Source organism: Bombus fervidus, chromosome 4 (assembly GCF_041682495.2).
Source record: "Bombus fervidus isolate BK054 chromosome 4, iyBomFerv1, whole genome shotgun sequence".
In the NCBI taxonomy this organism is placed as follows: domain Eukaryota; kingdom Metazoa; phylum Arthropoda; class Insecta; order Hymenoptera; family Apidae; genus Bombus; species Bombus fervidus.
The window spans coordinates 15,813,999-15,835,173 of NC_091520.1; the positions used below are offsets into that span (position 1 = coordinate 15,813,999).

General features: G+C 27.5%; 4 protein-coding genes and 1 long non-coding RNA gene across 7 annotated transcripts; 2 read left to right on the top strand and 3 right to left on the bottom strand.

Moving 5' to 3' along the window:
* The first annotated feature begins 99 nt into the window (after nucleotides 1–99).
* Cap-d2 (CAP-D2 condensin subunit) lies at nucleotides 100–6,123 on the top strand. The gene is made up of 21 exons (XM_072002043.1): nucleotides 100–361; nucleotides 435–569; nucleotides 671–849; nucleotides 939–1,078; nucleotides 1,188–1,269; nucleotides 1,358–1,420; nucleotides 1,494–1,727; nucleotides 1,803–2,135; nucleotides 2,215–2,407; nucleotides 2,488–2,807; nucleotides 2,887–3,279; nucleotides 3,362–3,606; nucleotides 3,685–3,809; nucleotides 3,880–4,187; nucleotides 4,255–4,382; nucleotides 4,463–4,717; nucleotides 4,802–5,074; nucleotides 5,152–5,294; nucleotides 5,391–5,711; nucleotides 5,783–5,878; nucleotides 5,945–6,123. The coding sequence occupies exons 1-21, from the start codon at nucleotides 247–249 to the stop codon at nucleotides 6,121–6,123; spliced, it is 4,260 nt and encodes a 1,419-aa protein (XP_071858144.1). The 5' UTR covers nucleotides 100–246.
* Nucleotides 5,107–10,742, bottom strand: Upf3 (UPF3 regulator of nonsense mediated mRNA decay). The gene is made up of 6 exons (XM_072002048.1): nucleotides 10,455–10,742; nucleotides 9,584–9,998; nucleotides 9,337–9,488; nucleotides 7,482–8,151; nucleotides 7,104–7,390; nucleotides 5,107–7,003 (listed from the first exon to the last, which is right to left on the bottom strand). The coding sequence occupies exons 1-6, from the start codon at nucleotides 10,575–10,577 to the stop codon at nucleotides 6,788–6,790; spliced, it is 1,863 nt and encodes a 620-aa protein (XP_071858149.1). The 5' UTR covers nucleotides 10,578–10,742; the 3' UTR covers nucleotides 5,107–6,787.
* Nucleotides 10,743–10,966: 224 nt separating this feature from the next.
* Tmem43 (Transmembrane protein 43) lies at nucleotides 10,967–13,293 on the bottom strand. Its single transcript, XM_072002056.1, has 6 exons — nucleotides 12,851–13,293; nucleotides 12,515–12,700; nucleotides 12,189–12,421; nucleotides 11,820–12,120; nucleotides 11,541–11,746; nucleotides 10,967–11,473 (listed from the first exon to the last, which is right to left on the bottom strand). The coding sequence occupies exons 1-6, from the start codon at nucleotides 12,863–12,865 to the stop codon at nucleotides 11,191–11,193; spliced, it is 1,224 nt and encodes a 407-aa protein (XP_071858157.1). The 5' UTR covers nucleotides 12,866–13,293; the 3' UTR covers nucleotides 10,967–11,190.
* Nucleotides 13,294–13,334: 41 nt separating this feature from the next.
* On the top strand, nucleotides 13,335–17,430 carry LOC139986611 (thiamine transporter 1). Of its 2 annotated transcripts, XM_072002050.1 has the most exons (7): nucleotides 13,335–13,473; nucleotides 13,787–14,026; nucleotides 14,216–14,600; nucleotides 14,897–15,295; nucleotides 15,407–15,599; nucleotides 15,680–15,818; nucleotides 17,047–17,430. In XM_072002050.1, the coding sequence occupies exons 2-7, from the start codon at nucleotides 13,904–13,906 to the stop codon at nucleotides 17,185–17,187; spliced, it is 1,380 nt and encodes a 459-aa protein (XP_071858151.1). In that variant the 5' UTR covers nucleotides 13,335–13,473; nucleotides 13,787–13,903; the 3' UTR covers nucleotides 17,188–17,430. The 2 variants fall into 2 exon arrangements, with proteins under 2 accessions (XP_071858151.1, XP_071858152.1); XM_072002051.1 differs by lacking the exon at nucleotides 13,335–13,473 and having other exon boundaries at nucleotides 13,510–14,026.
* Nucleotides 17,431–17,568: 138 nt separating this feature from the next.
* Nucleotides 17,569–20,176, bottom strand: LOC139986618 (uncharacterized). Of its 2 annotated transcripts, XR_011799686.1 has the most exons (3): nucleotides 19,846–20,176; nucleotides 18,024–18,773; nucleotides 17,569–17,773 (listed from the first exon to the last, which is right to left on the bottom strand). It is a non-coding gene; the product is annotated as an uncharacterized lncRNA (long non-coding RNA). The 2 variants fall into 2 exon arrangements; XR_011799685.1 differs by lacking the exon at nucleotides 19,846–20,176 and having other exon boundaries at nucleotides 18,024–19,833.
* Nucleotides 20,177–21,175: the final 999 nt, after the last annotated feature.

Here is a 21,175-nt window from a genome sequence, read left to right on the forward strand (position 1 = left end):
CCGATATAATATATAAATATGTAAATACAGAAAAATATAAATTTATGTTTAATATGTTGGTTATAATGAATTTGAAAATGATAGTTGCAAACAGTCGCAATATACGAGCGTTCGTGTATATGGTGTCTGATTACAAATATTAATATAATTCGTATTTTTATGAAATATTATACAAACTCCTAAATTTTCAGGTTTATAAATGAAGTGGTAATTTTTCAAAAAACTATATATTAATAATCAATTAAAATGATCAAAGATTTTATTATTCCTATAAATAAAGATGAACTTTTACAAAGTCGGAGTGGACAATATTTTGTTAAAGAAATCGTTCCAATACGATTATTACCACAAGCTCTAGATGGTATTTCATAAATTTTATATATCTCTATACATTACTTCCAGTATTTGTTACAGTAATTTTAATCTTACTGCAGAGATTCGGTCAGCACTCCAAGCAAATGGAGCCAGTTTCATTTTAGACCATTTTAATACACTTTTCTCTATAATTGTTCATGGAAATAAAGTTGAATTAGCAATTATTATGCGTGCCTTTACCAGAATTCAAAAAGGTAACAAAATTCTTTTATTGTGGTCACTATATATTATAATTATTTAAATTATTACATTGCATATAACTGGTGATATTAACTTCAATTATTATTTTATGAAGGTATTGAAATGTTAGTACTTGATATGGAAAGTATATTTGAAAGAGGAAATGAGTTGGAAGAGGAACATAGATTGAGTTTGTTAAATATAAATAAAATGCTGGCATATTTATTTTCTTGGTTTATTTGCCATATAGATGATGAAGTTTTTAAAGATGTGTATGATAAATTAATAGGCAAGGTATGATATCTATAATTTAATTGTACTAATTATGTTAATAATTCCTTTTTATAAATAATATTTTCATGTTAATATTGTTTCATTCACAGCGTAAAAAATCTACAAAGTCAGATATAGAAGATGAGTGGGAAAATAGTAGAGAGAAAGCATTAGAGTACATCTATAGATTATTACAATTACCATTATCAAAACTTTGGCAACCTCCTATCGTAGAAGACTCATTTATTGTGTATGTTTATATGCATTAATCGTCAAAAAATATTTGTTTACATTAGTTATAATTTAAGCAATTATTTTAATATATATATAAGATAAATATATGATTTCTTATATTTTAGATTATTCACTAAAGTGTGTTATAAAATTTTGGAACAATGTAAAGATTCAAAACAGAAATCCCTGAGGCAAACTATTTTCGAGGTACAGTTTTACATATTCCATTAAGTTATTTTTAATTAAATTTGATTTTAATTGTTTTGATATTTAATTATTAATTTTTTTAAAAAAGATTTTAGGTACTTCGATTAAAAAATATAATCATGGTATAAGCTGTGTGATAAGAATTATTCAGGTATGTATATCAATAATTAAAAGTTTTGTTTCAATATAAAAATATACTAAATGACTAAATTTCAATATTATAGTTAGTGAAAATACATGATACATTAGCATCTCACATGGCTGTTGGAGTTATTCATATGATTAATGATTGTGGTTGTAATGGTTTAGTGAAAGAAATAATGAAAGAGATTGATCAAAGTGAATTATCTGAACTTGACAGTCGTAATATATCAATATTCTTAGAGACTATTGCTGCTTCAGCACCAAATCTCATAATTCCTATTCTTGATGATGTGATGGATTATTTGGGTAGCGAGGTAACCCATTTTACATTAGTTCAACTATAAAAGTACATATTACATTTATTTTATATTTATTACTACTATGTTTAGCATTATGCTATGAGAAACTGTACTATTAGTATTATACGTGAGGTTGTACAAAAAGCATTGACTGGAGATGATCTTACGCAAGAACAGAAGGATCAACGTGATGAGTGCCTTAATAACTTAGAAGAACATATTCTTGATAATAATGCTTATGTCAGATCAAAAGTTTTACAAGTTTGGCAACATTTATGTTGTGAAGGAGCTATTCCACTAGCAAGGCAAGGAAGACTTTTAGCTACTACTGCATTACGTTTAGAAGATAAAAGTGCAAATGTACGAAAACATGCGTTACAACTAATGCGTGCCTTATTACAAAGCAACCCATTTGCAGGAAAAGTAAGTGGAAAAAATTATGTTTTATATAATTGTCTTGAGTTAAAAGTATAATTATATGTAATATGAAATATATTTACAGTTAAATAAAGTAGAAATTTCTAAATCGTTAGAAAAGGAAGAAATAAAATTGAGAAAGTTGCAAACTGAAAGAGTTAGTAAAAGTGCTCGTGGTGACAAACAAAGATTAGAATTATGGAATACTTTGCTTCCAGAAATAAGAAAAGCATTAAAAGAAGTTACTGATGATGGAAAGAAAAAGGACAAAAGCCAAGGTGCATATAGAATCTGTATGTTTTATTTCATTATGACAAATATATCTAATTTAAACGTATATTTTTATTTTACAAATCAGATGATGAAGTTGAAGAAGAAGAAGATATTAATTCTGATACAGCATTTGAACATGTAAGACAATTAATATTAAAAGAAAAAATTCTTGAAGCAGTAACATATTTGTGGAAAGTTTGTATAAAATTAAAACGAAGTCCAGATATAGAAGTTCTTTCTCCTGAAGCAAAAGAAGAATGTCTGTTTTTACTTCTATTGAAAACATTTATGGAATCTGAAAGTAATTTAGATAACATAGGAGAAAATACAGATGCAGTACATTCAACAGATAAAAACAAAGAGGAAGAAGAAATAATATCAAAACGAGTTGTAAATTATTTAAAAGTATGTTTCCAAGCATTTTATGTTAATCATAATAAACTACTCGTTTAAAAATTATATACATAATAATATATCTTTCTAGAATTGTTTGGAATTTGCAACTGAATTAGAGGTTGCTATACCTATGGCGGAAAAATTACTTTTTTCTACTACAGCAACCGATGCTATTGAAGCATGTACTTTACTTGGAATTGCTCATCAATTTGGTGTAGCTGGAGCTGGAGCTGCTATACGTGATGCTTTATTTCAAGTATTTCATCGTGATCAATCAGTACGAAACAATATAGCATTAGTGTATAAAGATATTTACTTAAATAATCATGAAAATCAAAAGTCAAAACGACAAGAGGCTCTTACATGTGTTAAATCATTAATTGATTTATTAAAAGGACTTCAACCAGGTCAAAGTCAAGCTTTAACTCAGCTTATATTAACATGGTATAATAATAAAGATATAGGCAATGACGTATTACAGGTAATAATATAAATATATTATGGTCTTTAATTTTATGTTTATGTTATGAGCAAGTTACGTATATTTGTAATTTATTTAATAGGTTCTATGGGAAAAATTTTCGATGAAATCATCAGACACAGATTTATTAGATAGTAGATCTGCTTTAATGCTAATAACAATGATAGCTCAAGCTCAAAGCAGTATTATAATTGATAATTTAGAGGTATTAATAAAGGTAGGGCTTGGACCACGAGCAAAGACTGATCTTTTATTAGCCAGAGATACATGTAGAGCATTACTAACTATAAAACATATGAGTAATGATATTGAAAAGACACCTTTTAGGTATGTTAAATAATAAGAATTAAATAATTGTTCAAATGCATTCAATAATTATAGTAATGATTAGTGCGTTATTCATAGGTATCCCAATGATCATGAAATGTTTAAAGAAATTCTTACTTTATTAATAGAAAATTTTGCAAATTTAGAAAATGATGGATATATTTCATTTGCAACTGATGCGATTAATGCGATTTATCATGCAAGTATTATAATGATATAATCTAAATTTTATATTTAAGCTTCACTTAAACTATATTTCAACATTTCAGTTAGCAAATCAACCCGATCGTTTAATGAAGCAGTTATTATTACAAATCAGTATTCAGGGAAAATTTAATAATGATTCATCTGAAAATACTGTTCCATTCTTTTTGTTGTCTAAATTATTATATTTAGTTGGACATATTTCAATTAAACAAATGGTACATTTAGATACATCAGTCTATAAAGAATTAAAACGAAGAGATACTATACGAAAATTAAGAGAAGAGAAGAATTCAAATAAAACTAATAAAAATTTGGATAGATCTCGAAGATCAGTTACTCCCAATTGTGCAAGACAAATACTTCGCAATAAGGAGGTATATAATATTGTTTATAATATGTATTTATTTTAAAATTTGTTCAATTATTAATTTTTGTTCTTAGATAAGCATCTTAGAAGATAATGGAGAGGATGCTGTGGAAGGTGCAGCAGAAGATGCAGATGCAGAGTTTATAAATGACATTCTTGAAAATCATATTGTAACTGGAGATGGACTTTTAGTAACATTTGTGTACGTTATACTTTTTACCATAATTTTTACCACACTAAAATTATTTGTCTGAGTAAATGTCCATACCAAATTTCTTACAGTCCATTAGTACTAGATGTATGCCAATATCATGATAAGTATAACGATGAAGATGTACAAGCTGCTGGAGCTCTTGCTCTCAGCAAAATGATGACAGTGAGTTCCAGGTTTTGTGAAAAATCATTACAACTTTTAATTACAATACTAGAACGTTCACCATATCCTAATATTCGAGCCAATGTTCTTATTGGAATAAGTGATCTTACAACTAGATTTCCAAATCAAATTGAACCATGGATGAAACATGTTTATGGGAGGTATTTAAAAACTTAAAGCTTAAGCAATATCATTATCCTATTCTACTATCTAGGTTATCTGCCTAAAGCATAATTAATTTACAGACTTCGTGATGAAGATATGAATGTAAGAAGTACCTGTGTTCGAGTTTTATCAAGTCTTATAATGAGAGAAATGGTGCGTGTGAGAGGTCAGATATCAGAACTAGCTCTCTGTATAATTGACAAAGATCCTCAAATTCGACAAGATGCAAAGCAATTTTTCAAAGCACTTTCACAAAAAGGCAACGCTCTCTACAATGTGATGCCTGATATATTGTCTCGCTTAACTGATCCTGATTTAGATATAAGGGAATCAGATTTTCAGGAAATTCTCAAGTACGTATATTAGTAAAGGGAAATCATAAAAATACGATAATTTATTGCAATTAATTTATTGTTCAAAATATTTCCAGGTATATCTTGAATTTATTACAAAAAGAAAAACAAGTTGATGCCATTATTGATAAGATTTGTGCTAGATTTAAATTGGCTACGACAGAAAGACAATGGCGTGACTTCGCGTATTGCCTTTCACTTTTACAATTTAGTGCGAAAAGTATAAATAAGAATATATATTTATTTAAAAAGTTAAAAATGCGTTTAAAATTTTATGAAATATCATTTTTTTTTATAATTAATGAATTTTATTTAGGTATACATCGTCTCATTGAAAGTTTACCTTTACTGAAAGACAAAATTCATCATAAACAAGTTTTAAAAGCATTACAATCTGTTATTGAACAAACAAAGAAAAAACCAAATACAAAAGTAGCATGTATAGAATTGGAAGAAAAAATAGAAGAACTTCTTAAAGGAAAAGACAAGTCAAATGAAGATGATAGTGAAGTAATGCCACCACCACCAGTGCCAAAATTAAGAAAGCACAATAGTAGACGCAGAAAACGTAGTAGTAGCGAGGAAGAGGAGGATGATAATATTGATAGTGATCCTGATTCAGCACCCGTAACAAAAAGTACATTTCTTCCTATATGAAAATAGTTACTTAAAGTTACATATTTATTACCTAATATGTAATTGTTTTAGCAAAAAGTTCTAAAAAACCAAGATCGCCTGAACATAAATCGAGTTCCGATTCAGATTCAGATAATGGTGTATCAATGAAAACTTCTAGAAAACAATGTATGTATTATCTTGCTAAATGAATAATCTTTTCATTATATTTAATAATTATTTCTTTCATATTAGCTACAGTGAATACACCAACAATAAGTGTTTCAAGATTAAGTCGAAAGAAGCGTGTTAGTTCAGTTTCAACCGCTCCATCACCGTCGCCATCACGAAAAAAAAATAAACAAATTACAACGTCAATGCGTTCTTCACAAAGATATTCGCTACGTTTATCTCAATCAAAACAAAACCATTAAAGTTTGCATATTTGTGTAGATATATCTCATTTTGTAATTTGTTATGTAGCTTAAGTTCAGGAAGTAAAGCAAGTGAAAAAAATATACTTTTATATCTTGATCATTTTAATAAAAATCGAATAAAATATAAAAATGCTTTTTATAATTGTACTTCTTTTTCTTAATAGCATCAAATATAAAATGAAATTAATGTAAATTAATTTCCTTCATAAAAATCTTTTTAACGTTAAAATATTACCTCTATCTTAATTTTTAATCTCTTCTCCTTTTAGAAAATATTACGAAAAAGTATAGCAGTTTTATATAAAATGTAAAATATTATTATAGAAAAATTTATTTTAATGAAAATTATGAACACTTGATGCAACACTTAGATGATTAATGATAATAGTATAATATATATATCACAACAAAAGAATTAAACAGAAAATAATGCACTATATATATATCAAATTACTTAATGTGGAAAGTTTTATACATCTGCAGCTACATGGATTTTCCAGTAGTAAGTGGAACACTGTATTTTATTATGCATTTGTGTATAATAAGATACACTATGTGATATTGTATGTCGTGAGAAAGACTAGTGTAAAAACCTTATATGTTAATACAGTTTCAACATATATATCACTGATGTTAAGAAAAGATTTCCATTTAGCGATTGTTATACCAAATCACGACTAATACTACGTTTAAACGTCATAGATCGCACTTCAGTTCCAGGTTTTCCTGATTTACAAAGATTATTAGAATTGGGGTTTGGAGTAGGACTTTGCGAAAGCGATGCTCTCTCATCGTTAGTATTAGATTTTTCTCGTTCTAATCTTTGTTTGCTAAATTTTCCCATTCCAGGCCGATAGATCTCCATGGTAGGACGATCCTATTATTTTATAATAAACAATATTTTTATAAATAATTAATTGAAGTTAAATAAAAATTAAATAACATTTTTAATATTTTAAGCAAGAAAAAATACACACTTTGTTTCTAATTCGACGTTCTAATCGTGGATCCTTTTTATCTTTTTCTTTATCTTCATTTTCAGTCTTTTGTAAGTTATTTTGATCTCCTCCATCTAAAGACTTGTGCCTCCTTAAACAATTCCCATCTCCTGTACCACCTTCCCCTCCACTTTCAAGTGAACTCCGCCTTTTTGTGACTTTTGAATCCTTCTTTTCTTCAGATTCATCATCTTCATTAATTTCTTTATTAATATCTTCATTGGATTTTGATTTCTCAATGTCTTTGTTACTTTCAACAGCTGTTTCTATAAGTAATAACGTATTATTATTTTACAAGTAAGACATATGTACTAGAATTTTCTATTTCATTTAATTTTAATATGATAGGATTTCTACCTGTCCTTTTCTGATCTCTTATCCCAAAATCACGCACAGAATCTTCTATTAGAACCTTTCTTTCGTTAGTTTCTTGTTTCTCTTTTCCTTTATTATATTTAGCATCCTCTTTATCACCCATAGCTTCGTCATTTTCTTTAATATTTTCATACAAATCAACTGGTGGTTCTTTCTTTTGGAATTCTTCATCTTCACTTCTTAATTTCGCACTATTTTCTGTATCAACACTAAATTCTACATTCTGTTTTTTGGTTTCTGCAAGCCTTTTTTTTTCTTGTCTCATTTTTTCGTAACTTTTACCTCGTTTTTCCTCAATCTTTCGTTCCCTAGAATCTTTAGTATCTTCTTTAAAATCATATTTTCTATCATCTTTTCCATCAAATCTTCTATCTTCTTTTATACCATCTCTTTCATCACGTCTTCCATATATCTTTTTATCTTCATGTCGTCTTTGATGTTTTATATCTCTATCTTTATTTCTATCTTCAATTCTTTCCCTATATCCTTTTGTTATTGATTTGGAATCTCGATCACGCGGTATCTTGTCACGTAATTTATCCTCTTTCTTAATACGATTTTTTATATCTTTGGGTGAAAGTTTATCCTTTTCCTCCCTATTTTCTTTATTATCTTTACACATTTCTTTATCAAGATCTGGATTTTTCAATACCTACAACAAAGTTAAATATTTATTTTGAGTAAAACATATTTACTCATCTTAATATTAATAAATTTTAATGGAGTTCGGCATATGATAATTGAAATAATAAATTACAATAAAGTAACACAGAATTTTCACATTTTTTTCTAAAAACAGTTTCTTTTACAAAATTTAATGTATACAAATTAAACAATAATAAATTAATTACATCTTAATAAATGTATATAAATTTAGAATACAATATTAAACAGAAACAATACATAGCATTGAACTAGGTCGCATAGGTGTGATAAATAGTTCTTTAATCCTCATGACTTTTTAACATGCGATAAATAAATACATAAAACATGAATTTCCCTGCTAACCACATGCAGTTCCTATTTCATGAAGTTTTACGATATGCTGGGAATGCTGTTTCACAAGTTTTAAAAGGGTAAAGTTTATGATAGTCAAACACAGCACTACAACTTCTTGACTTTGATACCTCCATTGGTATTTGCATTTTCCAAGTTTTGTGTAAATTAGTAAATTGAGATTTTGATAAGACAGAAAAATAATTTTTATTATTAATATAATGAGATGTGCACTTAGTATTATTATAAATATAATTATTTTTAATGTTACTCCAGTGGTTGTAATTATTTTTTCTGCAATTAGAATCTTTTTCTTTATAATTTTTTTCGTAAATATAAAATAATTTTCGTTGTTTATTAGTGTATTGCCAACGTTCATTAACATGAGGCATACTTCTAACGCAATTTATATATACTTCTGTATTTTCGTTTCTGTAAAATTGTTGTTGTATATTTAACAAAGTTTTGTTAGCTCGTGTCATATTTGCAGTACCACTACTGCAAATTTCTTCTTTACATTCATGAGGTATATTTAGATTTTCAGTAGGGTGATCAAAAAATATATCTTCTGACTTGACAATTGGGGAAGTGCAAAGGTAGGAATACTTGGTCTGATTATCTTCAATATTACATGCAGACTGTAGGTTGAAAAGATTAGTATCAGCAAATACAGTAGAGAATATAATAATTAAAATTTAAATGTAATATGTTGCTAAAAGCAATTTCCATTACATATCTGATTAATAATTCCTTTATTCAATACTGTATTTGTCATATTTAGAATTAGTCTATTTAGTAAGTCAAAAATAATAAATGAATACATTATAAAATATAGTGTCACCTTAGATATAATAGGATCTTCCTTTGTCCGCCTCCTTTCTAGATCTCTTCGTCGTCTTTCTTCACGTTTTTCATCTCTGAGACGTTGTTTCTCCTGCTTACGTTGTTTCACATATTCTAAGAGAGGTGTGGTTGTAACTTTTTTTGGTGTATCTATAACGACAAAACAAATATAAATTCATAAATATACATTTCATATATAAGAGTATGTAATATTTCAGTATGTCAGTTGTTAAAAAATAACTTACTATCAGGTGGTTGATATGAGTACTCTGTTTTTGGCTGTGATACATTAGATTCAGCTTCTTGATTTTTAAGACTTTCTAAGAAACTTATATAATATGGATCTGACTCTATTGTACCACATTTCAAATCTTTCTTTTTTCCTATTCTTTTCTTTGGTAACCTTTGGAAAGGTGCAAATTCTACTACTGCTGGATATTCTGTTCCTTTAGAATCGACAAATACATAATTATCAAATTTCTCTCTAAACATAAAAATATCCTGTTGCTCAACAAAGTTAATATATGCACGGGAAAAAGCATATTGTCCCAAAGACATATCAGCTTTTACAAAATAAAGATAATCATGTTCTGGCAATGGAGAAACTTGCTCTAGGAATTGTTCTTGAGTCATAGTTGGAGGTAATCTCCGTATTACTACCTATAAATATATTTTATTTCTTTCATTATGTATATATATATATATGTATTGGTTAAAGTTGAATTAAAATATATAATATGTTATGGTTTTTATAATGATTACAAAAATTTATACGAGTTATCATTAACATATTAGTTAAATATTTTTTACTTTTTATTCAAAAAATAAGATAGTAAAGAATGTCACATGACATGTAATTGTGTCTTTTTCATTTCCTATAATAATGTTATATTTACTGTCATATAAAATGTACGATTTGTTGTTTTATATCTGTGAGAGTATTTTATCTGCGATGTATCAAATAAATAGCATCTTTTTACAGAATTATGTTATAAATGTTTCAAAAATCGAAAGTTTAACTTCGATCTTTGTTCCATTAAATCTATCATGTTTGCGTGGTTGAAAAGTATTTTATGGAGGCTCGTAAATTTTCAGCATCATTTTAACCAAATATACCTTAGTCATAGGTCGGCATTTTTCTTTTTTACTATCTTTAACTTTTCCAACATCTGGAGAACTAGTTTGTGCCTCATTTTGTGCGGCTGTCTCAGATTGTTGTGTTTCCTCAGTCATTGTCATCTACATTTATTTAATTTCTTGGCAAATCGGGTCTATTTTGTGTCAATCCGATACACTCTAATCAAAAATAATATTCAAAGCATGCAATTTTTCTTCGAGTCATCAAATTAAACGTTTCCGTTTACAAAGTTTTCGCGGCCATCTTGTTTCACTAAATCGTAAAAATATTATTGGATGGATAGAGGAAAAACAAACTTCCATTCATTAGGGAATTTTTCAATGCACATGTATTTTACATCTAGGGAATAAAATCAAAACGGATAATTATTTCTTGTAAATTGTAATATTTAAAATTTCGCAGAATAATATTGCACATTATAAGATTTTTAGTTAAGGGTAAGAAAAGGTTATTACTGAAATAACCTAATTCATAAAATTATACAAAGATATTTAATGTTTACAAAATAATTTATTGCCTACATTTTAGATATTTGTAACTATTAATGACATTTCTATAATGTAACAGTTTATCATATAATTGATAAAATTTAGTAAGACTAGATATAATACCTTTTTTCGTTAGATCACACAAAATAAGCATATTGAGTATAATAAAAAAGAGGATATATATTAATATATTTACATAAGTAAAATTTAATTATTTAATAAAAATTCATAGCCTTCTATAATTATCACGGTTTTGAGATTGAGATGCTGATGTTAATGTTGAATAAATAAATGGTAAAATTGATGCTAATGCTAGGCAAAGACCTATTATTGGTCGATACCAAACCCAAGCAAAACCAATTACTAGTAAACTAATAGACATTGATACAGACATTGTTAAAGATTCAACTGCAATAATTCCACATAAGAATGTTGAATTCAGAATTACTGTCCTTAATATATTTGCTAAACATGTTGCTGCTAAAAATAGGACTAACCATCCAAGCCCTCTGAAATAATTAGAAATATTATAACATTAAATTTTAAGATTTCGAGGAATATTGAAAATTATGTTACCTAATACTCCACGTACGCCAGTAATTGTGCACATGTTCTAAATGAAACATCTGATCTACTGATATTTTGTGCTTTCGTTGAAGTAAAATTTCTTCTCCATGTGTTGTAATATATGGTACGATAGTTCCTTTTTGCAACATGCCAACTATGGAATATATATCTCCTCCTTTTCCTGCGTAGGAAAATTGTATACGTATGTCACCTACCTATAAACAAATAGGTCAATTATTTAGTATATTGTTTTAAGTTCATAATAGATACAAAAGTATAATTGTATACCTCAGGTTCCCATAAATTAGAGCTATGATAGTATAAACCCGAGTGCATTTTAATATCTCTACTTTCAGGTCTTTCATCACTGGTAACTTCTACAAAATCATTAAAATTCTTTTTTAATTCAGTTCCAAGAATAAATGCACCAATCTTAACTTCATCTGCAATCTGCACTTGGCTTTTAATAGGCATTTCTTTTGGATTATGATGACCAGTTCTAATATAGAAATGATCTGAATCAACAAGTTTATCTTTCCATTCTGTTGTGTAATAATAATGCTTTTCTTCTTCTGGTACTCCTCCAAAGCTAAATTACATAAATGATAAATTATACAAATTTATTTATAATGAAAAGAAATATGTTTTATAACATACCTTCTTTCTTCTTCTATCTCAACCCATTGGTACATCTGAACTCTGCGTTTCAGTTTCACACTTGATACAATCACGCCATAATCAGGTTCAGTTAATGGTTCTGATATCTTTAATGGACCTGATAAATGTATCAAACGTCCTTCATATTCAGGTAATAATTTCATCGTATTTGGAAGCACTGCTACATTATGTAAAGCTTCGTCTAAAGAATGTGCTACTTTCACTGCTCTTCCCTACAATATTATGGATATAATATACTATATAGTAAACTCCATGATAAATGTAGTTTTAAAATACAAACTTTTCTGTTTAATCAATTCACAAACCTCATTCCAAAATAAGAGGCACATGCCAGTTGCAAACATAATAAGTCCAATAATAGCAGTTAACCATGATTCTCTAAATTGTTCCGAAACTGTTATTGGAATATTTATAGGAGGAGGTTGCCTTCCTCCAGTTATTCGATTTTGATGAATGGGTTCAGTATTTGCCCTTTGGGGTTGCCCGTTTTGCTATAAAAGATAATTTTTTATAAATTATGTTATGATGACATGAAGTATATGATACATGAAATACTGCATAAAAATATCATATATGTTATATTAATTAAAAATAAAAGTTAGTACTAAAAGAAAGTAAGCAGTAGTGGTTGTTATGCTTACATTTGTACGATACATTTTAACAGATTACATTATATGGCTGTAAGAACTTCTGACTTATTTATTGTGACTAAATCATCTAAAATAACATTTTATATATAATTTCAGATGAGTGTTAGTTCAAAGTGCGTACATGCACAAGTGCATTTGTCATGAATCGGTCTGTTCAAAATTAGACTGGTGAATATTGCTCAATGGATTTTACGCATTGTACAATGTTACATTAGGATTCGTGTAACTGCATACAAATCCATTTGTCGTAACTGTTCGATGATACCATAAATCACGTGCATGCGCTCGAAGAATTCTAATGGCATTTAATCAAAATTTATTTTGTTGTATACACATATACGCCACTTGATGCCAGCTTAATTCGATAAAATCTTCCCTTCCTTTAACTTTTCATTGTATGATAAGGATAAGATCGTCGCGCCCTCATAGTGTTCGATCTTACATTCTTGGGCTAGTGAATGTATAGTGTATAGTGTTATAATATATTGTAGTTCGTCGGTCAGGATTGTCAGTATCGTTTAAGTTGTGAGTTGTATGCTACGACGTTTTAAATAATGAAGTTATTTGTGACTATAATACATGAATAAAATCAAAATTAATATCGAACGTAGACAGTAAGTTTTTAAATTATTGCTTATTTGGGTATTATAAGAAAGGATTAAAATTTTATAAAATTGGGTTATAATTGTAATATTATTGGCAACAATATTAAAGTAACAATATTGAATATTAACAAAATTAACATCATAGGAAAATAATTCTTAGAAATTGATTAAATGTAGAAGGAACTTTTAGTGCCAGTGAAATAGAAAGTTCAAAATTATATATATTTGAAAAGCTAGTGTGAAGTTAGAATGATCATGATTTGAGTGATGACATAGAATGATCAAATCAATTTTGTAAATTGGTAATACATGTGTTTTTTAGATATTCTGAATGAAATATGAATGACATGTGACATAAAAAGATGTTGAAAGGATATTGCACAATATAATTTAAGAAATTAAATCAGAACAAAGCAGGAGAGAGAAGTATGCTATTAGTATGAAGTGGATAATAATTTCATGTATTTTGTGTGTATTTGGTTGCTTTAAAGAGTTTAGGCCTTCAGAGTCTTTTGTGACTGATTATTTAACAGGACCATGGAAAAATTTTACAGATGTTCAAGTAAATAAACTATATACATAATAACTAATATTAATAATTAATACTATAGCTACAGAAGTTAATTAATAATTTTGAAAATGTTGTGAATTTTATATGTATTCTTTTTGTTGAATTTTTTCTTTATTTTGAACAGTTGTTACATAATACATTTGCAATAAAAAATTTTATAAGATTGTCATTATTTTTCAGGTAAACCAGAAAATATTTCCTGTTTCCACATATTCCTATTTTGCAACGTTAATTATTGTATTTTTAATAACCGACTTTGTACGATATAAGCCAATTATTATTTTATGTGGTCTTTCTGGAACTATTACATTTCTTTTAATAATACTTGGACAAGATGTTTTAACTATGCAAGTGTTAGAATTCTTTTATGGGTTGTTTTTATCCACGGAAGTAGCATATTACACATATATCTATGCTAAAGTTGACAGAAAACATTATCAGGAAGTAACTAGTCATACAAAAGCAGCAGCTCTAGTTGGTCGTTGTATGGCTGGTATTATTGCACAATTAACAGTATCTTTTGATATATTAAATTATCATCAATTAAATTATCTTACAGTTGGAGGTACTTATTTTTGTACATTTATATAAAATAGAAATGATCATTCTCATATTAATGTGAGATAAAAATAATGTGTGTTATGTTTTTTTAAAATAATAATTTAGATATTAGTATATGGCAAAAGATCTTTTATATTTGTAAGCTTTTAAATTAAATTTTTTAATTTAAAAGAGGAATGAATTATAATTAATTTGATTGATTTATAGGAGATTTATTTTATTGTAGGTTATTGTATTTCTAATAACACATATTCTATTAAAAAATTCAATTTGTCATATGAAATAATTTTCATCTTTCAGCTGTTACATTTGCAACAATATGGGCATTCTTTATACCTTCAGTTGGCCAGTCTATTTACTTTCATAGAAAAAATAAAAATAATTTCTTAACTCATAATGGAACAATTGTATTGCAACAAAATGATATAAATCAAGTTTCACACAGTTCTGAACAGTCTGAGTGTTCTTTTTCTAATATTTCACTGATACATAAAGTTAAAGAAGCTTATGTTCTATTATGGAAAGATTTTTTACAAGCATATTTGAATAGTCATGTTGTAAAATGGTCAATATGGTGGTCATTTTCAACTTGTGGATATCTGCAAGTTATTAGTTATATACAATTATTGTGGCAAACTGCTGTAGTCCCTGGAGATAAAATTTACAATGGAGCTGTAGATGCTTTATATACAATTATAGGTGAACAAGTTATTTTGCACAATGTATAACTTAATTGATAAAGTAACATAGTATAATATATATAAATTAATATTTGTGATAGTAATACAATATATCCATTTTTATTAATAGGTACAATCACTGTTTTCTGTATTGGGAAGATACCATTTAATTGGTCTTTAATTGGAGACATAGTAGTGTCATCTATGTCACTTGTGGAAGGTATTTTATTAGTGGTATCTTCATATAGTTGCAGTATTTGGTTGTTATATGCTATGTACATAGTATTTGGAATCATTTATCACACAATGGTTACTGTTGCAAGGTTCAGTTTTGTATGAAATTATTTGTTACAAATAAAATAATAGGCCACATATATTTTAATTTTATGTGTATAATTTACAGTTTTGAAGTTGCAAAATGCATATCAGAAGATAGTCATGGTTTAATATTTGGTATAAATACCTTTTTTGCACTACTATTGCAAAGTGTATTAACAGCTATAGTAGTAAATGGAAATTTAAAATTAAATCTGAGATCTCAGGTAAGATTATTATTTAAATACTATTAGAGCTAATAAAACTCATAAAAATGTGTCGAAAAAATTTTAATAACTATTGGTTAAAGAATTATTTACACTGATGTTTCACATTGAGAATGAATATATACCTGGTATTGCCTATTTTGTTTGTATAATATAGTATAGCAACGCCTATTTAACTGTCGTAGATTTATACATACAAATTCCTAGAACTAAAAATTGAGAAAAATAATGTTAATCAAATCGGTGAAGTTCTAAAATGATATTGAACATGGTACTGGAACGTACTTTAATTGTATGAATAAGCGCGATCGTGCGATATATTGTATTTCACTTACGCTCGATGTTTCTTACAATTAGTTCCTGTCCCGCTTAAGAAACAAGCAAATTCGAAAAATATAGTAGCCTATAATTTCCAGTACTTATCTTTTTAGATAATTTTAAAAGTCAGATCCGAGAATGTAACAATTAAACAGGCATTAGTGTACTTATTTTATTAATAATTAGTTATTATATTAACTTAAAATGGTTTTTCACCTATTAGTAATTTTAAACTAATTAAATTTGATTTATTTATGACATTTGATGTGGTGTGACATGTGTGATACATATTTGGTATTAACAATTTGCGATGGTACTTTTATATTGTAATAACGATTTTAAATTAGTACACAATTATTAATAGGATTGTACGTTTTAATGTACATTCAACGTTGGAAAAAATAACTTTTATAGCTGAAATTATTAGAAAGTAACAATTTTTTAATAATATATAACTATAGATAGAAAGGATGTATATTGTTATAATATCAGTTCAATTTATTACAAGTAGTAAACAATACTTATATATATATATATAAAAAACCTTAATATTTCAATTACATAATAATATTTTATCATATTAACTGTAGAATTGGTTATTTTACTTTTTATTTTCAAGTTATGCAAAATTTTAACTTATTGAAACTTTCCTAATGTAAATATATTAAAGATACGAGGAATATGATAAAGTGATATAAGACATAAAAAATCCATATTTGTGACATCTAACGTTTAATAATTTTTAATTATTTTAAATAAGATATAAGAGAATAAAATGAATAAACAAACTAAACAAATAACTTTTTTTATCTCTTTTTATGAGTTCTATTAGTTGATTAGATTTCTATTTGATACTGACATTCATATTGATATTGATATTGAAATGTTTTACATTGCACTTTTTTTCCAGTATTTTGTTTATGGTGGTTATTATATCGCTATATCAATACTTTACATGATAATCGGCATTTTAAACATTATACGACATTGTAAAAAAGGTGCTGGATTTAAAATATGGGTACAGAATACAGTAATTGAGAATACGAAATAGTCTCCAAAATGACTAGGTTCTAGTTACTGGTATAGTTTTCAGAAATTGAATTAATAAACATTCATTTGAAAATGGTGATATTAGGTATGTACATAGTAATCAAGGATAGTTTATCAAATACACTTTTATTTTTCGGTTCAATAGCTTTGGAAAAGGAACTTGATTGGTTTAGCTTACAGAAAATTAAAATTAAAGCTGAACTAATGTAAAACTATTGCTTTCTTGTCCTATTACACTTGTTTTCTCCTGCTTACTTGTATTCCCCTTTAACCCCACTAACATCAGCTCTAACCGTTGTCCGCAATTGACTCGCACATCTCTGTCCTCTTCTTCCTTTTTCTATTCGACATCCCTAGCCATGTTGTTCCTTCTTTCGAGCCCTTATTGCTCAAAATCTCCTCAATTTTTACACTTCCTTTTTCAATCCCACTGTACAGCCTTAAAAAGTGTTATATCGGATCGCCCATTCCCCATATCATACATGCTCTGTGTTTGTCATCATATCAGTTCCCTAATACTACCTCTGTTTCCTCTAAATTATCATATCTCGCCCTAGATACCGATCAATTTGGCTTCCTTTAATTCCCTTATTAACTAAGTAAGTACTTTGGTATCCCATCTGTTATTAGATCCTTATATCTAGTTAAACCTAGAATTTATTATCCTATTGAATTGTTCTTGAAGTTGTACATCCTCACCTCTTTTTCTAAGAACGCATTCTCTCTCGTTTACATTTTTCTGTTTCTTTCTTTTTTTCTCTTAATCATTATATTTAATTATTATATATTCTATTTAATTCATTTCTTCTCTCCCATCTCCAGATTTCTTTACTAAACTGTTAAATAAATTTATTTCCAATAAGTCAAATAAACTCTAATTCCACATATTTGCCTTAATGCCAGATTACCTTTCCTTATCAACCCTTTCAACCGCTTTGTATTTTTCTCGCTTTTACTAAAAATATATGCTAAATATTTAAGATGTTGTATTATCTGCCCCAATTTTTTTTCTTTCCATTCCCATTTTCTCTTCTTACTTTTACCACCTCCTTTTCCGGAAAGAAGAACCTTCGATTTATCGACATTTGATGTTAACTTCTTCCTTTTCTAAATATCTTACTAATCTTTCATCTTACTAATCTTTCATCTTACTAATATCAATTAAGTTCCTAAATAAAACGCTATTATGTATTATAGATATAATACATCTGTGTCGATAAAACGTAGCCTACAGTATTATATTTTTAATAATATATATTAAGTGTTATGAAATCAGGATGCTACGAAATCAATTTGTACAACAGGGGACACAAATACCTACGAATTATATAATTTTGCGTAAAATGTAGAAGATATTAGTATTAGGGATTCCTATAAAAACAGTGTTCTGAATGTATAATTGTTATATTTGAGAAATATATTAAAGTTTTATTTTTTAACAAACGATCTTTTTACAAAAAGATTTTAATATTCCTCTTCCAATGTTCAATTATTCTGATGCTGTGATCCACACTAATATTACCTTCATTTTTCTTTCGTGTTAAATAAGAGTAATCTTACTTTATCCAAAACGGGTTCTCTACATTTCTATAAACATAAAATAATGCGTTTTAATGAAGATTCTTTTTATTTAATTTATTTCATTCTCTTTCATGAACGTATTGCTCTTTTTGTTTCATCATTGTTCGAATCATTGCTTACAAATGAAAACGTTTGAAACAAGCATCTCCCTAACTCACGACGAGCACTTGCATTCTTATTGAAATGCTTGAATAATTTCCACCAAACTGTACAGTCTTGTATATTTTGTTTGAACTCCTTACCGATGGCATCGTCTATTGTATCATTTCGTATTATGGATACAACGGATTTCATCGACTCATTTTCAATGATTTTTGAAAACATACAGGGGTAATTGCTGCAGTCGCTTATATGCGAGTGCAATTTATCTAATAACGAAGTTTCTTTCAAACAAATTTGTAATATCTGCATATAAAAATCAATAATTAGTATTTGTAAAAAAAAAAGAGAATTTTGAAGATTTTGTATATACATATGTCTTTTTATACCTGTACTTGTATTCATAAATATTTCATCCGTTATAACAAGAATCATATATGTACTTTTGTATATGTATGATGTATTTCATATTTAATAAAGAATTTATACAATCAGTGATAATGTTACATAAAGTCTTTGTACATCTTATAAAAAGACAATTTTTTAAAATAGAGGGTAATTTGAAATATTGGTTTTTTATTATTATTATATGAAGCAAAAATTTAAAATAGCTCTTAGCCGAATAAGAATTCTTCTCGTTTGAAGTTCTTCTTAAAGTAGAATCCACTAACTTTACAATGATATTTTATAGCTTTATTTTAATAAAAACTCTGACTTTTTATTGGTGTACGGAGACTTTTGTCGATGATTTCATATTTTTACCCAGTTTGGTGAAATCAATACGGGATATACTTCGAACAGACTGGTATTTAATTTATCAAAATATATATCCGTGTTGGTGTCTTGTGCCATGACCGTATTTGATATTACAGACCGTCCTTTAACGCTATCATTAATGACTATATCAGTTACACAATGTTACGATAAATTATCCAAACGATATTTTAAAGGTTATTTAATACATCGAAGATTGACTTACTGTGACAGTATAATAGAATCATGCTTGCTAATATCGTTATTAACATTGTAAAAATATCTTTGAAGTTTGAAAAATTGACGAAGAAAGGGCAATAATTGTAAATATACACAACGCGATGGAATATCGCTTTTTGATCATAAAAAATTTTCGCCAAAACCCAGTTGATACAGTTCGATCGTATTTGTGATCCGATTGCACGTATTTGAGTATTCAAATTGAACGAAACACGTAAGATAGCATCGTTAAGTATTTCATATGTAGAATGATAACAGATGAATCTCTCGTGTCGAACTGAAAATATACATTCGAGCAATTATTAGAGGTACGAAATGTTGGTATAGCGATAAGTACTTCTCAATCGTTAAGATAAATATAATATACTTTGTTTATTAGATACGTAGTATTACTATTTTATCTTTCACCTAAGAAATTTAATTTAGATTAATTTGATCTGAGATTAGTGTTTTAACTTAGAAGTAAATGTTCGTTATATATATCGACAAAGCCAGATTATTAATTCAAAGATGATTTAAAGCGTATGAAACAGAAAAATTATATTTAATTATGCATTTACTATTATCATATAGTTATGCATTTATGCGTTTACAAGTATGGAATTAATTCGACTAAAATGTGATACGAATGTCTGTAGTCTTTCGTTATTTGTTGACTATGTTGATAGATATCTATCGCTGTCGTGCTTTTATCAATTTTTTTCGTTTTTATCTTTATTATATTTACATGTATACTTGTCTTTATTATAGCAGAAAAATGGTTAGAGAATAGGCAAATAACGTCTGTAATCTAAGCTTTAAGGTTTATTGTAGTTGCATGGTAGGTATCGTCGAAAAATACGAGGTTTTATTATATTAATTTTTGGATTGCATCGAGTACAGTGGATTCACAAGCTTTTGCAGCCTGTTGCGTCAAGCATAAACCTATTTCTTGAAGACGGGATAATTCTGCTCGATCATTCGCTAGAGAATATTCTTCTAAATTGTCAGGAGGTCTTCTCGCCACTGTTAAACGCAATCGATTAAGCTCGGTTTCTTCTCCTGGATTTAAAGTTTCTAAAAAATTGATTTATTAGATATAATTTAAGATTTTCTTTTTTAATGCTTCCAATTAGAAAAGAATCAGTTTACTTTCCCTTTTACGTAAAATTTTTCTACCGTTGGACATCGTTATGTACGATTAAAATTAAAAACTAATATAACGAAAATATCATTAAAATTGTTATTAAATTTGAAAAGTGCAATTATAGATTGGATTAGAATCTTTCGAATGAAATTTTTCTAAATTGTTTTGTCTGTTATAGCTATCGTAAAAT

What these genes read in the sequence shown, in the direction of transcription:
- Cap-d2 (XM_072002043.1), top strand. Translation starts at nt 247, where the DNA reads ATGATCAAAGATTTTATTATTCCTATAAATAAAGATGAACTTTTACAA. An exon ending in ATGAAACATGTTTATGGGAG is followed by an intron (nt 4,718 to 4,801) that starts GTATTTAAAAAC and finishes ATTAATTTACAG; the next exon opens with ACTTCGTGATGAAGATATGA. An exon ending in GATTTTCAGGAAATTCTCAA is followed by an intron (nt 5,075 to 5,151) that starts GTACGTATATTA and finishes AAATATTTCCAG; the next exon opens with GTATATCTTGAATTTATTAC.
- Upf3 (XM_072002048.1), bottom strand. Translation starts at nt 10,577, where the DNA reads ATGACAATGACTGAGGAAACACAACAATCTGAGACAGCCGCACAAAAT. An exon ending in AATGCCGACCTATGACTAAG is followed by an intron (nt 9,999 to 10,454) that starts GTATATTTGGTT and finishes ATATATTTATAG; the next exon opens with GTAGTAATACGGAGATTACC. An exon ending in AAGATCCTATTATATCTAAG is followed by an intron (nt 8,152 to 9,336) that starts GTGACACTATAT and finishes ACTTTGTTGTAG; the next exon opens with GTATTGAAAAATCCAGATCT.
- Tmem43 (XM_072002056.1), bottom strand. An exon ending in GCCTCTTATTTTGGAATGAG is followed by an intron (nt 12,422 to 12,514) that starts GTTTGTGAATTG and finishes ATAATATTGTAG; the next exon opens with GGAAGAGCAGTGAAAGTAGC. An exon ending in TGGCGTACGTGGAGTATTAG is followed by an intron (nt 11,474 to 11,540) that starts GTAACATAATTT and finishes TAATTATTTCAG; the next exon opens with AGGGCTTGGATGGTTAGTCC.
- LOC139986611 (XM_072002050.1), top strand. Translation starts at nt 13,904, where the DNA reads ATGAAGTGGATAATAATTTCATGTATTTTGTGTGTATTTGGTTGCTTT. An exon ending in TGCTTTATATACAATTATAG is followed by an intron (nt 15,296 to 15,406) that starts GTGAACAAGTTA and finishes TTTTATTAATAG; the next exon opens with GTACAATCACTGTTTTCTGT. An exon ending in ACAATGGTTACTGTTGCAAG is followed by an intron (nt 15,600 to 15,679) that starts GTTCAGTTTTGT and finishes TATAATTTACAG; the next exon opens with TTTTGAAGTTGCAAAATGCA.